Raw genomic sequence first — 15,409 nt, 5'->3', positions numbered from 1 at the left:
TGGGGGTGGGAGGCCGGGAGGCCGGGCCTGGGGGTCCCGGGGCGGCCTTCGGGGCTGTCTCTGCCCAGGGAGCAGCTTTGAGTCCTGTCCTGTCCTGTCCTCGCCCCCGCTCTGAGGCAGGACGCGGGGCTGGCACCTCCCCGCCCGCCCCCGGTGCCGCGGGGGGTCCCCGGGCCCCGCCGACCTGTGTCCCTGTGTTGCAGGCCGGGCCATGGCGGCGGCGGGCGGCCCGACGCGGCTGCTGGAGGTGTGCGGGCAGAGGCTGTCCCGCTTCCTCCGCGACGCCGAGCACAAGCAGCTGGCCTGGCTGCGGGAGGTGGAGGAGCAGGGCCTGAGGATGCTGGATAGGTAGGGGCTGCCTCCAGGGGCCCTCCCTGTCCCCAGGGCCTCGAGGCGCCTCCAGCCCCAGGGAGCATCCAGCCCTGTGTGCTCCCAGCTGCCTGGGGGGCAGCCCTGGGTTTGGCAGCTGAGCAGCTGTGATTTGCCGTCGTGTTGTCCCCTTTGTGTGTTTCGATTAATAACTGGTAACATCTGTGTGCTCAGCAGCTTGGGCTGGGCCTTGGTGCTGGGGGGCTGGCACAGTTTGCTTAGCTTCTCACCTTTCTCTGTAAGTGGTCTTTATTTTGTGGGTGGGCTGGGGTTAGTGCTGTTTTAAGCCACGGGGATGAGTGATCTCTGTCTTCTGCATTTGTCTGCTCAACAGCAACTTCGGGGCTGAGCCTGAGTTAATGCCCAAAACGCCATCCCAGAGGAGGCGTCCCAGGAAAAGGCAATCCTGGGGCCTGAAGGAGGAGAGTAAGGAGCTGAACAGGAGGAGGTAGGTGGGTTGGTTTGACAGTGTTTAGGAGAGGAGCAGAATTGTAACAGTTTCCAAACAAAATAATGTAAAAGTGTCCCTTTATTCCCTGAGTTAGCAAATACATTTAAAAGGCCATGTCAGGATCAATCAGCACTTTGATTCCTATGAAAGCTTGGGCTAGAATTTGCTGGTTTTCTTCACTTAAATTTTTTTCTTCTCTCTTTTTTTCTGTTTATAAACAAAGAACAATAAATACTCTGTTTTCTGGTCTATTTGGACTTGAGATTTGTTTGATTTGATTTTGTTGCAGTACAATTTTTGAGCTGAGGTTGTCCCTGGTGTTTGCTTTGTGCCACCTGTGACAGCAGAGCTGGTGTGTCTGTAGCCACACTGGGGACAGGAGGGCTCCCAGGGATCAGCACCAACGCTGGAGTGGGAATTCCAAGTGGCTTGCTTGGACCCAACTGTACTGGAGGCTTTTAAATCTAGTCCTAAGCAGCAAACAGTTGCTGGCAAACAGATGCCAGGACAGGATGGTCTAGGGCTTGATTTAATTGCATATATGACTAGGGCTGCTAATTAACTTCATCAGCGCCACTGCTTGGTGGCAGCTGAGTGTCTGTCCCCTCCTGGGCCAGCAGTGGGGTGTCAGGGTCACCTTCCCTCCAGCCCAGCAGGTGGGAGGGTGGGCACGCCAGCAGCTGCTGCAGGGGGGCCCAGGGCCCCTCAGTGTTAAGGCACCTACATCTTGATAACCATGGTGAAAAGCCCACGGAAGCTGGGCAGGGAGAGTCAGAAGTAGAAGATTGTCAGAAACCAGACATGGAGGATGGAGAGAACAGCAAGAATAGTAAGGAAGTGTGGGAAGTTCATGCGTGTGTGGTGACGGGGGGCAGGAGAGGGAGCTGCTGCAGATCTAAGTGGGGAGAGCTCTGGAGATGCTGCTGGTGCTCAGGCAGCAGCTGGATTGGTCCCCTGGAGAGCACAAGCTCAGTGTGAGTTTTCCCTCAGTGAAGCTCTGAGGAAGAGCTGCTGGGGTGACAGATCCTGGCCCCTGTTCCTCAAGAGGAAGCTCCTGCTGTGGGTCCATCCTGCAGGGTCAGTCCATTGTTGTCTGCCTTGCCCTGGGTTTCAAAACTCAGCTCTTGCTGTATTGTTAATTACGCATTTCCCACTTGGTGTTTTTTTGCTGATTCTAGCAAAAAGTCTCTGCTCTTGGTAGAGGTCAGAGTGGGAAGTGAGGATGTGGCTCTGGAAGGAGGGGGAGGGTGTTGCCTGGAATGCTGGCAGTGGGACAAGTTTCTGCCTGCTGGTGGTCATGCATCCAGGGCTGGAAAACCTTGTTCATGCCCCACAGGGGGTTTTCTTGACCACCTTTTCCAGCTGTTGTGCCCTTCCATGTCAGGCTCCATGTCCTCTGTCTCTCTCCACCTTGGGCTACCTCTGGGTCACTGTGGCATCCAGAGCTGCCTTTCTCTGGCCAGCCACAGTTGTCCCTTGGTGCTGGATTTGTCCACCTCACCTCTGTGACTTGCTGATCCAGCCTGTGGCTTCATCCTCTTGTGGGCTGTTCCCTCAGGGAGCAGAGAGGGTCTCAGTGAGGCAGTTCCTGCACCTGAGCACTCCAACAGCAGCAACTGACAGCACTCCTCAGCCCTGGCAGCACAGGGGGTCTGGGCTGCCTTCCTCAGGATGGTGCTGTCAGATCTCACCTGTGTTGCCATGTTTCCCGGCCTGTTCCCAAGATGTGTTTAGAGCCAGGGATGTTTTCCCAGGGTCCTGCCTTCCAGTGCCTGGGGTGTATTTCATACTGGGGAGCAGCAGAGCCTGCTTGTTCCAGCTGGGATCCTGAGGATCTCCACAGGGCAGGCTTCCACATGGAGCTGGTCACAGGAGGCTGCAATACTCTCCATCCAAACTCCCTCCCTGTCTGGATGTCTGTGCTTGGCTCCAGGCAGAGTGGAGGTGGTTGTACCAGGATGACTTCACTGTCCCCTGGTGTCAGCTCTGCCCGGGGCTCCGTGTTCCTGGCCGCAGAGAGCAAGAAGTGTCCTGGCACCTCAGCTGCAGGTTGTGTCCATATGGTGCCACAGGTGGGGTGACATCCAGCAAGGTCTGCTCGCAGGGAGCACTGGGCAGCAATGTCTGAGCTGCTCCAGCTGAGTCTGCCAGAGCTCTCAAGGTTCAGCTCCTCCTGTCAGGGGGAACGGTGGAGGGAAGAAGCCTGCAGGTTCACTTCAAAATTTGTTACCTGCTTTTTTTTCCCCTCTAAAACCCATTTGGGAGGGGGAGGCTTCTTTGTTGCTTCATTTTAAATTGTTTTTATTCCAGGTTGTCCAGAAGGAGAAGCAGCATCAAGGTAGTATCTTCCAAAGCCAGCTCCCAGCAGCAGCACAGGGAGGAGCAAGCCCAGAACCCCAGTGCTCAGGGGGAGGAGGTGGCTGTGCCCAGCTGTGCCAGGAGGTCCCAGGCCAGGGAGCTCCCTGAGCCAGCTGGGAAGGGGCTGGAAGAAGGTTCCGTGGTGACAGCAGATGGCCAGGACTGCCCTTGGGGTGCTGGCAGCAGGGATGCAGCCCATGGGACTGCCACGGGGGAAGCAGGCTCTGAGCTGCAGGACGTGTCCTCTGTCCCTGCCGTCCCTGGGGGCCGGAGAGCGAAGGAGGAGGAGGCCCCCAACAGAAGAGCAAGTACCTCCACACCCAAGGCTGCTAGAGATGGAGATCCTGCCATGCTCCAAGGAGATTTGTCTCCTCAAAGCCTCGAAAAACTGCTTTTCCAAGACTCTGAGAGCAAAATGGCTGTGGCGAGCTCCAAAACGCGCCGTTGCTCTGGGCGCCGGAGCCTGGCGGGAGGTTCCCACAGGAGCCACAGGGCATCCCTGGCACAAAAGTGTTCCCTGGCTGGCAGGAGGGACAGCGTGATCCAGAGGTCTGTCAGCAGGGCCAGGTCCAAGAAGGCAGCAGGGCAGGAATCATCCTCTGCCTCCAGCAGGGTGAGCTGTAAGTGTCTGTGAGTTGCTGAGTGTCTTAATCTGGCCGAATCAGCTCCTGGGCTCTGTGTGGAGCAGCAGCTGCAGAGCTGCTCCCCCGAGTTACCTCTGGCTCCTCTTGAGCTCTTTGTTGACAGGCCCTGTGGCTTCCACCTGTCTGGGGTGTGATCTGCAGGTCCCCATCTGCTGACAGACCAAGGCTCAGGCCGTGTTTTGCTGCAGCAGGTGAAGGAGGCACAGAGGTTGGAGGTTGGGATGTGTGGGTTGTGGATGGGCAAAACAACCCCGAGGGTGGGAGGGAAAATGGAGTCTGTCTGGGTCTGGGCATGTGTGTGGCCTGGTCGATGGGAAGAGATGAGAGAGTTCCCTGGGGAGGGGCTTTCACTGCAGTGTCTTCTGCCAGCTCTCCAAAAATCTATAGGAACGGGATGTCTCCAGCCCTGAAATTTGATTGAAATTGGCAGAGGAACTTAAATGCTTTTTGGGTGAAGGTAGAAGAGTGGATGGACTGAGAATCAAATAGCAGAGTCATCGGAGGAAACGGGACTCAAATCAGGCTGTTCCTGGCAGCGCTGAACTCCTCACACCCTCTGTTCCCGCTGCTCCTGGGAAGGTTTTGCTGTTTGAACTTCCTAAAACCTCTGCTCCTGGAGCCTGATTGACTCCTGATGAAGCACCCAGGCCTGTGGTTGTGTCAGCTTTGAGTCACGCTGTAACCAGGCGTGTGTTGCCACACTTCCAGCTCCGGGGTGTTATGGGGGGGATGAAATCAGCCTCAATCCACCCAATCTCTGCATGGAGCTGGAGTCAGTGCCTGGGAGGGGCTGCCTGTGGCACAGGCAGGAGCCTGTTTGTGCAGCTGGAGCTGCCTTCCCATCCCACCCCCGTTTGCCAGGGACACACGTTGCTGCTGTTGGGGAGCCTCAGAATGAAGTCCCCAAGCTAACTTGTGGTTTCCCCTTCCAGGTCAAAGCTCCCTGGAGGTGTTTGTGGAAGACGATGTGAGCAGCAGCGTGAGGTGAGGCTGCTGTGTGGGGCAGGCAGGAGGCTCCCCTGGCACTCCCTGTGTGGAGGCTTTGTGGGTCACCAGCATCACCAACATGGGAGTGGTCGTGTAACAGATGGTTTAGGGGATGTTGTCACGGGGGCTGGTTGGTGTTCCAAGCTGGGGCTGTTCAGGCACAGCCCTTCCCTGTCAGAAGCCTGGTCAGGTCTTGGTGAGGTGGGTCCCTGCGAGGGCTGGTCCGGGCTGTGCCATGAGGGCTGCCGGCCTCTGCTCCCCCACTGCTGGCTGGTGAATGGGAATTAATCCTGGGATTCCAGCCTCCCAGTGCCTGCTGGGGCTGGGGGCAGGCAGCTGTCACCTGGGAGGTGGACAGGTAAGGAGCTCAGCCTGAGGCTCTCGAGCTTCCCTCCTGCCTGCCTCATGGAGGAGGGGAGGCAGCTGGTCTGGGTGGTGGTCAGACCGGTCTGAGGAGTTCCCAGTTCCACCTCTGGGTGGCCTGGATGAAGCAGGCTTGTGCCTCTGGGGGTCCTTAGATCTATCTGCACTTCCCTTGGGGTCACATCTGCTGGCTCCATCGTTCTTCTGTCACCTGTAACTCACCCTTCAGAGAGCTGGAATAATTAAAACGGCTTTTCTTTTACAGACCTGGGCTGGAACTGCATCCCCCAAGTGAAAAGGCAAGTTCTAAGGAGGGAGAGGAGCAGAGCCCAGCCTAGCAGTTGGAGGGGACTGGCTGCTCCAGGGCAGCGTGTCCATGGCAGCCCTATTCCTTGGAGCAGCTGTGCTGAGGGAATGTGTATTTCCTGTTCCTGCAGGCTGCTGAGGATGTCCCCACTTCAAGCAAAAGCCTACAAGCTGCCAGCCCTCCTGCACAGCACGTGCCTCCTCCAGAGCAGCAGGCAGGCAGCAGTGAAGGTAGCTTCAAGTTGGTCTTGCTTTTCTTGCATGAAGTCTCAAAGATACAGACCAGGGAGTCACTTTGAGGGTTTTGTGGCAAATCTGGGCCTTGTGTCAAAACAAAAGCACAAGACAAGGTCATTTTTCAGGTAAGATGTGAGACATGCAGTTAGGTAAGCAAGGACATCTTGTAAATGTGTCCAAGCCCTGAGACAAATGCTGCCCTGTCCAACTTCAGTCTGTGTAATGAGTGGAAGTGGCTGTTAGACCTGGAATCTTCCACCTGAGACCATGTTCTGTTAAAGCAGCTTGACATCCCTTTCCCCTGGGCTTGACATCATGTGGGCATTCACAGGTCCCATTTCTTTACTGTGCCTCCAAGCAAGGAGAGAGGGAGGGTGAGGTGTTTGGTTTGTCCCCTGAGGGAGCTGTGGGATGTGGTAAGCAGCTGGAGCAGAAGGAGGAGAAGCTGGAGGCCTTTGGGAGAGGCAGGTTGTGCTTGTCTGGGGGGCTCTGTGCAGGACTGTACAGCACTGATGCTCCAGGTGGCCATCTGCCCTCCTGCTTTCTCAGGCTGGGTACATGCCACAGGGCTTGGAGCCCAGGGGAGCTGGAGGCAGGAGCTGGACCCTGCAGGGTGCCCTGTGCCTGGTGCTAACACAGGTCTCTTCACAGGAAGCTCTGTAAATCCCAGCAGCCAGAGCCAGAAGGAGGACCAGGAACAGCCCCATGCTGCCAGGTCCCAGGAGAATCCCTCGCGCATCTGGTATGACACACTGGCAGGGAGGGGTGGGCCAGGGGTCTGGAACCACCTTTTAAGTAATTTGTTTCCCAGACTTTGGGTGTTTGCCTCTCTGCCCCTTCCAATGTTGTTCTGAGATCTTACTTGGCCAAATCTCATCTCCTGGGAGTGCCAAGTGCTTTTGTGAGCCTCTCTTGGGCCTGGCCGCAGCTGTGGCTGGGGAAGCAGACAGGAGATCATGCCCAGAGCAGCAGAGGGACCTGGGGCAGCACAGTTACCCCAGCTCAGGTGTGACCCTGAGGGGCTTGCACAGGGCTGGGGCAGGAGCAGTTTCCCAAGGCCACATCAGCAGGGGACTGTCTATTTTTATCTTGTGCAAGTGTCTGGAATACCTGACTTGTTTCCTCACTGCTTGTATTACTGGTGTTTCACGTGAGGTTTCAGCTGCTTTTAGCTTTGCCCTCAGTCTTCTGCTCTGTTTTATCTGGGGTGAACCTGCTGTGGGTGGGCAGGACAGCAGCAGTGCCCCCTGCTCCCCCATAGATGCTCAGCAGCGTGTGACAGGGCAGGATGTGCAGCCGGAATGGGGCTGCTGCTGGGTCAGGCCTCGAGTGTGCAGGGAGGCAATGTCCCCTGTCTTTCCCTGGAATTAGGGGATGCAAGTGAAGTAATTTTTGGCACAGGTGTGCAAAGTCCTAATGAAGCAGGAGAAGCCCAGCTGGTGAGGTGAGCTGGGCAGCCAGCTGTGGGCACATGGGTTGTGTCTGTCCTGCTCATGCCAGACAGAACAGAGACTTTGTGCTCTCTGGGACCTGGGGGGTGAGGGTGGTGCTGGGGGTTACTGCAGTGGAACGTGGATGTTCCCAAGTTCCTGCTGTCCTGCCCCTCCTGCTGTCCTGCCCCTCCTGCCCTCCCTCCCAGCCAGGAGCTGGCAGCAGCCCTGTGTCCTCCTGTGTCCTCTGAGGGCAGCCACCCGTTGGGGAGGGATGTCACAGCAGGTAAATGCTGCTGGAAAGAGCAGGGTGGTGACCTGAGGTGCCTCTTGCTAATGCCATCAGGACAAGGAGCTACAAACAGGCCATGGGTGCTCTGTGGGGGCAGCAGCCGGGGGGTCGCCCCCTCTCCCCTTTGGATGACAAGAACAGGAACCCAGCAAACCCAGCTCCACCCTGTTCCTCTCCAGCTAGCAAGGTGAGTGAGTGTCCTGGCCCTTTGCCTCCCTTTCCCTGACAGGTACTGACTTCCCTCCCTCTCCTCTTAGGTGGTGAGGCCGCTGAAGAACTTCCTGCAGGCTGTGCAGGGCACCCAGCTGCTGGGCACCCCAGGGTCTGCGGGACGTGGGGGCGTCATAAGGAACTTCATCAAACGCAGCACTCCCACCCGCCCTGACATCAAGGTGTGCCAGGGTCCCACCTCCCCTGGCAGGGCAGGAGGAGGGAGCTGGGCTGGGGCAGTGGCAGGAAGGACTCTTCCCTTAGAAAACATGAACATATTTCTGGTTCTGTCTGCACCACGGGCTGGTGCAGGTCCTCACAACTGGCCTCACAATCGCACCTCAGCCTCCCCAGAGGAAGGAAGCTGGTTGGTGTTGCCTCACACCACTGCTGCACACACACTGTTACTGCCTGGGGGGCTTTAGGACCAAGGCTCAAACCTTCCTCTCAGCTGCTCTGTCTGTAGTCAGCAGGAACACTGTGTTCTGGGCCTGTTGAACCCTCGGAACGTGGGAAGCTTGTCTTTTTGCAGTGGGGATCTGCCCTTGTGTCTCACGTAGCTGGGTGCTGCAGGGCTGAGGTCAGGTGGTGGGGGGTCAGGCTGGGGGGTCCCTACCACTAACTGGGAGGGATCTGCAGCTGAGAATGGGGGTGTGCCATGAAGGGGAGTTCTAGTGTTACTTCCAAACCCTTCTAATTTATTTTTTTTATGTCTCTTCTCTACAGGGAGACTTTGTTGTAAGCAATGATACCCTCACCCGTGGGGCTGGAGGAGTCTGGCTGTGCTTCATCCCCCTGGGCACTGGCAGCTCTTCCCCTGGCACGGGTGTGCACTGTGCAGGGTGTCCTGCAGGTCCCAGCCCCTGCAGGACACCTTTTGGCCTCTAAGCAAACCTCCTTACCCTTTCCCCTTCTCCCTGTTCTCCAGGCTGCTGGTGTAGGTGGCACTGGCCTGGGCAAGGGGTGTTTGCCACAGGCTCACCTGCTGCAGGAGCACAGCTCCTGGCTCAAGCACACTCCCCATGGCTGAAGGACTGGGGTGTTTCCCTCCTGTGTCCGTGGCTCTGCTGCTTCTAACCCTTGAACAGGCCCCGTTGCCAAACCTGTGGTGTTTCTTCCCTCCTGTTCACTTCCCATCCTGGTGTGTGGGTGAAGGTGGCTCTGGCAGTGGCTGCTCTGTCCAGCAGGCTGCCCAGCTTCTTGCCCGGGCACAATCAGCCCGAGGCTAGAAACAAGCCAGGCAGTTGGTACAGTCTGAGCTCATCCCCCTGCAGGAGAAGGAGCGGCAGAGGCTGGAAAGCCTCAGGAAGAAGCAGGAGGCTGAGGAGCAGAGGAGGAAGAAAGTGGAGGAGGAAAAGCAGCGACGACAGGCAGAAATGAAGCAGTGAGTTGTGTCCCTGATCTCCTGCTCGCCCTGGCTCAGCACAGCGTGGCCCTGGAGGCCATCCCTGTACCCAGCCTCGTGCCTCCTGTGCGAGGGACTGTCCTGCCAGGGCTGCTGCCTCAGCCCCAGGGTTCGTGGGTCACTCTGCTGGTGTAAAGCACCTGCCAGGGTCTGGGCTTAGTCCAGAGGTGAGCTCAGCCAAGGCAAGTCAAGCCAAATAACTGGTTTTTCCCCCCATTCCATGCAAGTCCCCGTCCCCCATGTCCCCCACCAGGGCAAGCAAAGCTCACCAGCCCCTCTCGCCCCTGCCCAGGAGGAGGGAGGAGCGGCTGCGGAAGGCGCTGCAGGCGCGGGAGCGGGTGGAGCAGATGGAGGAGCAGAAGAAGAAGCGGATGGAGCAGAAGATCCTACAGAGTGATGAGAAGGTAAGAAGCTGACCAAGCTGTGGGCCACTTGGTACGGTGACCTCGTCTCAGTGAGCTGTGAGAGCAGGAGGCTGCGGGCAGGGCCCTGGTGTGACATGTGTGGGCACAGGGCTGGTGGTGACTGAGCAGGGGGTGGGCACCCCTGAATCAGAGGCACTGACACTGCCTCACCAGGAGGCTTCTGCCCCTCTGCACGCCGTGCTCCAGGTGTGGCAGCTCCCCTGGCTGTGCTGGGACAGCCTTGCCTGCCCTGCACGTGCTGCACAGACGGCGCAGGCAGCGAAGGCGCGGGGCTTCCAGGGGCTGGGAAGCTGGGGCAGGAAAGCGTGTCCCTGGCTCCAAGTGTGGCAGAGGTACTTGTGACTGGCAGGCTTGGCTGGGCCTGTGTTAGTGTTGTGTTTGGTTTGCAAAGCCCTGCCTGGCCCTCTGCTGAGGGCAGCTGGGAGGTGAGGAGCACTGCAGGTGGGGGCTGTGCCCTGTTGCTGCCTTTGCTCCACGGCGCAGGTCCTGGGGGCTGTGCCTGCTGCCCCGGCCAGCAGCCCTGGGGAGACGGGCGGCTCCTCGTTTCGGGGACTGAAGTGACCTCTGGAAGGGGTCGGCCTTGGAGGGCAAAGGAGTCGTGCTCCTTCCAGCCCTGAGCAGCCAGGAGTGTGTCTGGCAGGGGGAGCGCGGGGCGGCCGTCCCGGGAGGGACGTGTCCCTGGGCCTCAGGTTCCTCTCCCACAGGCACGGGAGGAGAGAGGGGCCGAGGAGCGGGGCAGGAAGAAGCTGTCAAAGAGGCACGGGGAAGCTGACACACGGAAGCAGAAGGTGCTGAAGGTGGTAAGACCAGCTCTGGGTCCCTCCTGCCTGTAGAAAAGGAAAGGAGCAGCAAGGAACCCATGTCCTCCTCTGACTGGTGGGACAGGGAAAGGTCACTGCCTCTCCTGCTTGCAGGGGTTTTTGGGGTCTGAGATTTCTGGATGGTTGGTGCTGGGTTTGAGCACGAGGGTACCTGTGGGGACAGGAGAGACCACCCAGTGGGTGGGCAGGCTGTAGGGGGTGACAATGAGATACAGCCAGCACAGGTTGTCTCAAAGCGTTCGCTCATGTCTGCCCATCTGTCCCCACCTGGTCTAGAGGGCTACAAAGGTTTTTCTTCTTTCTTCTTCAGGAGGTAGATGAATTTGAGCAGCAAGAACCACTGCAGAAAAGGAGAGAGGATGAAGTGAAAGAAAAAGAAAAGAAAGTCTTGGAACTGAAAAATCTTGTAGAGCAACACCAGGCGGAGCAAGGGAAGGAGAGGTATGGGCCCTGGAGGAGGGGGCCTGGCAGCAGGCAGGGTGACACAGTAAATACCAAGAGTGCTGGTGTGAGTGCCAGGCTCTGCCAAAGGTTTGGGGTGCTGAGGCAAGAGGCTGTTAGAATGCTTGTGGGGGGAGGCAGGCATGCTTTTGTCTATAACTGAATTCCATTTTTTTTTTCCCCAGGGATCACAAACAGCGAGGGAAGGAGAAGCCCCCCCAGCTGCAGGTGGAGTCAGCAGTGCTGCCTGAAAAAAACATCAAGGTGGGGGGAGTTGAAGTGGTCTTGAAACTACTTTCCTGTTGTAAACTGGTGAGGTGTAGGTCACACAGACGTGTTCTGGGATCAGACTAATTTTCCAAGTGCTGTGTTACTGGTTCAGGTTTTAACATTTGCTGTTGTGTTATTTAGAGGAGCAAATGCAATGAGACTGCCAAGCCAAATGTTGTTGTAAGGAGTTGGGTTTGGGGCAAGAATAAGCCAAGTCTCCTGCTAAATTGGGGCTGACTGTTTGCTGTTAGGAAGCGAGAACTCTCAGCCCCTTCACAAGAGGGATGGCAGCTGTACAATGGCACCTTGAGCACCACCTCCAGTGGCATTTATTGATGCTTAGATGAATATTGAAATTAGGAAAAGATTTATGGGGTTTTTTCCTGCTGCATTCACTCAGTGTGTTTGGGGGATGTGATCCCCAGAACAAACCTCAGGTATCAAATGGCTTCATGTAACATCATTTGCATTTATACAAAGACTGTTATGGCTTGAAGTCAAGGATGTTTGTCTCAAAATATCACAGTAACATTTCATTTCCACTCTCCACTCTTAACATCACATCCTGCCTCTTTCATTAATCAACCCTCCAAATGTTGCTCCTCTTTAAGGATAAATTCCTCCTCCTGTATTTGCTCTTACTCACTAGGTTCGTGACATTCAAACTTCTGTCTGAAGGTCTGAATTCTTCATTTGCTGCCAGCAGCTGGGCTGGCCTGAGCCCCAGCAAAGCTCCTCTAGGGCAGAGAGGCTGGATGGAGTTCAGTGCCTGCAGCCTCTGGGTAGTGCTCCCTGCCCAGCAGGGTGGGAGAAGGAGCTCCTGGATAAAGTGGTTTGTGTTGAAAAGGAGCTTAAAGAGTGACATTTTTTTCTCTGTATTAGGAGAAGGAAAGGCCAAAAGAGCTGCACCAGAGGCCTGGGCAGGAGAAGAGAGCCAAGCAACCAGAAGCCTTTGCCATGGCTGCTAATCCCTGGCTCAGGGCAGTGAAGGTGAGTGTGGGCTCTGGAGATGTGGTTTGGATCTCAGCACAGTTGGGAGTCAGTTTACCTTGGAGTCTTGGGTTTGGGTTTTTTCTGCAGAAGACACAGAGGGACTGAGAATTTTTTTGAAAGGGCCCCAGGAGACACAGCTCAGTTCCAGGTTGTTGTTCCTGGGTGAACATGGATGAAGTGTGACTTATTCCTGTGTCTCAGCAGGAGGAAGGGGTTCTGCAGGAGCCCCGGGAGCTGCTGGGGGAGGAGAAGAAAAACAAGCAGCCAGAAGCACTGGCTGCTGCCTCTGGCACATGGCTGAGCAAAACTGTACAGGTGAGTCCTGGTTCCAGCAGAGCCCTCAAATGAAATGAGTCTGTGGTGTCTAATTGTCTGCAGTGGTTTGGAGCCAGCCTGCAGGTCTGTTACCCGCCAGGGATGGAGACGGAAATGAAATCAAGTGTGGGCTGCTGGGGTTCAGCAGGCGTCTGTGCGGAGGATGGGGATGTCTGTTGGCCCTGGTGCTGGCCCCAGAGCTCCGAGCCCGAGGAACCTGACAGAAAAACAAGTGATGTATCCTGGGAAAGGTGCAGGGATGGCCACGGGGCGGCAGCACGACCCGGGGGCTGCGGGAGCCGCGGCCGCCGCCTCCCCGGGCGCTGGGCTGGTCCCTGTCCGGGCTGAGCGGGGGCTGTGGAGCCCTGGTGACTGCGAGATGGAGGAGCAGCTGCCCGGAGGCCAGCCGACCCGACTCTGCCAGGAAGCCCCTGTCTTGGGCTGACAGGCTCCTCACCCTGCTCCTCTCTGTGCTGTGGCTTGTGTTGGAGCTTGAGAGAGAGAAACCCAGACCTGCTGCAGAGCACGTGAAGGAGCGTGAGAGCAGAGCCCTGTGTGCCAAAGCCAAGGGCTCAGGCGTACATGGTGTGATCTCCTACAGCATTTCTACAAGGGACAGGAGGAAAAAGGGTTACCAGTTACCAAGCCAGGGCGAGGTTTTGTTTGTGCAGGGTGTGTGCTGCTGCGTCCCTCCCTGCGCAGTCCCGCAGATTCAGGCTTGCCTTCCTGCTGTGCCCCCTGCTCAGCACCTCTAGGCCCTCTGGTCGTCCAGATGACTGTCAGGTCTTCTGGTCATCCCTGTTCCTCACCACGAAGCCAGGAGGTTCCTCCCAGCTTTGGGACCCGAGGCTGGCTGTGGGACAGGGCCCTGGCAGGGCTGTGCTGCAGCCTGCCTGCCGGGGGAGGCTTCGCACCAAAGGTCAGTTGGAAAAGCCAAAATATTTGTGCAAATGAGAGTGTTCCTGAGTTTCACTAAAACTCTCAACCCAAGTTACCTGTCAAGTAGCAAAATTACTGATGTTCCAGTGAACAAGTGGATCAAAGGCTTCCCATACCCGGGGAGGTGACCTTTTTTTGCTCTCCTGTCTTTTGAATTAGGGATGGAAATGAGTGTGAACGATGCATCTGCTGTAGACACTCAGCTACCAGCTCTTGTTTCTGGCTCCTTTCCCTTTGCAGTGAATGTGGTGCTGGGATCTCACCCCTTCCCTCAGCTCGTGCTCAGGTTCTGCCTGGAGGCAGCCTGTGGGCACTGTCTGCTGGTCCTGCTGGTGCCAGAGCTCCCAGGGGCCTGCAGAGGGTCTGGCTACATGGGTCTTGGGGGTCAGCCTGTCCTGCTGGGAGCTCTGCATCCTGCTCTAATCAACACTGTCTCTGTGGTTTCAGAAACCCATCTACACATCCTACTTAGGGCCCCTGAAGGGCACAGAGAAATCCAGATGCCCAAAGGGAAATGAAAATAACTATGGGATGGATCTGAACAGTGATGACTCCACAGATGATGAGAATGAGCCTCGGAAGCCTGTTCCTGTCTGGGCTGATGGTAGGTGCCAAGTTTGGTGTGGCTTCCTTCCTTCCCTGGGAAGCTGGAGTTTTCCAGATGCGCTTGGAGCAGTCTCAGCCTCCCCAAGGTGCAGAGCAGGAGCTCGTGAGACCTCAGCAGGGCTGGGCTGGCAGCACTGGCACCGAGGGGGCTGGAGCTGCTCTCCAGCAAGTCCTGCTGTGCTGAAAATAAACCCAGTCCTTTGTGCATGGGCTTGGATCTGAGGGTTTGAAGAGAGTGGTGGGGGCTCCCTAGTAGTGAGAGAGCCCATCCCCGTGGGGGTGAACCAAGGTGTTGGGGTATGTCTGGTGGGCTGAGCAACCTACAGCAAGCACTGCTGGCACCCTGTGGTGGGTGTGAGGCTCAGAGCTTTGCCACAAGCAGGAAAACTTCATCACATTTGCTGTACAGGGAAGAGCCTTTCAGATGTGGGGGAAGAGTAACTGCCACAGAATGCCAGGCTGGATGGACCCCAGGGATCATCTGGTCCTGCAAGCTCTAAGGAAAAGGGCACTGAAAATGTATTTATAACAAGTCTGCTTCTCTGATGTGGTTGTTTCCATAGGGACTTGGCTTAATCAAGCCATTACACACCAGTACTATCACCCTGTGGATGTGGACCAGCTCTTTGGGCTGATTCCAAGCCCGAGGCTGGAGGATATTTTTGGCAAGAGCAAACCCCGGTACTTCAAGCGCACGAGCTCAGCAGTCTGGCTCTCCCCTCCTGGCACCAGAGGGACCTGCTGCCCATCATGCAACTTTGAGAACTGAGAGCACAGTGTGTGTGGGGGCCAGGTGGTTTGTCTGCTGAGCATGCAGCAAGTTTACGATTTTAAGCCTTTTGTAAGTATTGAATAAAATCCTCTTGCAATTAACACTCTGTCAGTGTCTGTCCCCTTTCCCCGCCAGGGTGGGATGATCCTCCTCTGGCTGATCTGAGGTCCATGGATGTGGTTTTGGCACGTGAAAATGCAGATGTTTGAGGATGTGATCCTGCACTGTTAGGTATTCCCTGCAGAATCCTGCACAAGGAAGCCATTAAATGGCTGTAGGGAAGATGTGATGTGTTATCCAACCTGAGGGGGTAACAGTTCCATGTCCCATGCTGGACTGTACATGTGTAGCAGTGATTCTGTCTGCAAGGAGTTTGTTTGCCTTCAAGAATTCTTGTGACCTCTTGTTAGTTGGAGCCAGAATCTTTTTCCTGTGGGTAGAAAAGTTTTCTCAGACACTTTAAGCAATGTCTCAGTGACTTGTCACTGTTCTTTTCTAATGGACAAATAGAGTCCAGGTCAAGTTCTTGGTCCTGTTTTCTTTTAGGAGACTTTATCCAACAGTCCTGCTGGAGCAGGAGGCAGATTTATATGGCAGTCGTGGCTTGGGATGAGTGGGTGGTAACTGATGTTCTTAGGCTTGTGTTTGTCACCTGCCAGTGCTCCTGGTCATGCTTGGTGGCCCTGGGTGTCTCCAGTGATGTTCCACAAGTACTGTGGCTACAACCCTGCTGACAGCAACAATGAGGAAGATGCTTCAATGAAAAGGGAAATTC

General features: G+C 56.3%; 1 protein-coding gene across 1 annotated transcript; it reads left to right on the top strand.

Annotated features, from left to right (window-relative positions):
- Nucleotides 1-211: 211 nt before the first annotated feature.
- LOC127385284 (inner centromere protein A-like) lies at nucleotides 212-14,735 on the top strand. Its single transcript, XM_051620928.1, has 19 exons — nucleotides 212-348; nucleotides 704-817; nucleotides 3,131-3,798; nucleotides 4,755-4,806; nucleotides 5,438-5,471; nucleotides 5,610-5,709; nucleotides 6,367-6,457; nucleotides 7,492-7,624; nucleotides 7,695-7,829; nucleotides 8,374-8,385; nucleotides 8,922-9,031; nucleotides 9,345-9,456; nucleotides 10,182-10,277; nucleotides 10,609-10,739; nucleotides 10,925-11,003; nucleotides 11,892-11,999; nucleotides 12,204-12,317; nucleotides 13,704-13,860; nucleotides 14,426-14,735. The coding sequence occupies exons 1-19, from the start codon at nucleotides 212-214 to the stop codon at nucleotides 14,629-14,631; spliced, it is 2,589 nt and encodes an 862-aa protein (XP_051476888.1). The 3' UTR covers nucleotides 14,632-14,735.
- Nucleotides 14,736-15,409: the final 674 nt, after the last annotated feature.

Source organism: Apus apus, chromosome 5 (assembly GCF_020740795.1).
Source record: "Apus apus isolate bApuApu2 chromosome 5, bApuApu2.pri.cur, whole genome shotgun sequence".
Classification (NCBI taxonomy): domain Eukaryota; kingdom Metazoa; phylum Chordata; class Aves; order Apodiformes; family Apodidae; genus Apus; species Apus apus.
Note: the sequence above shows the minus strand (reverse complement) of the source record. Positions and strands in the feature narration are given on the sequence as shown.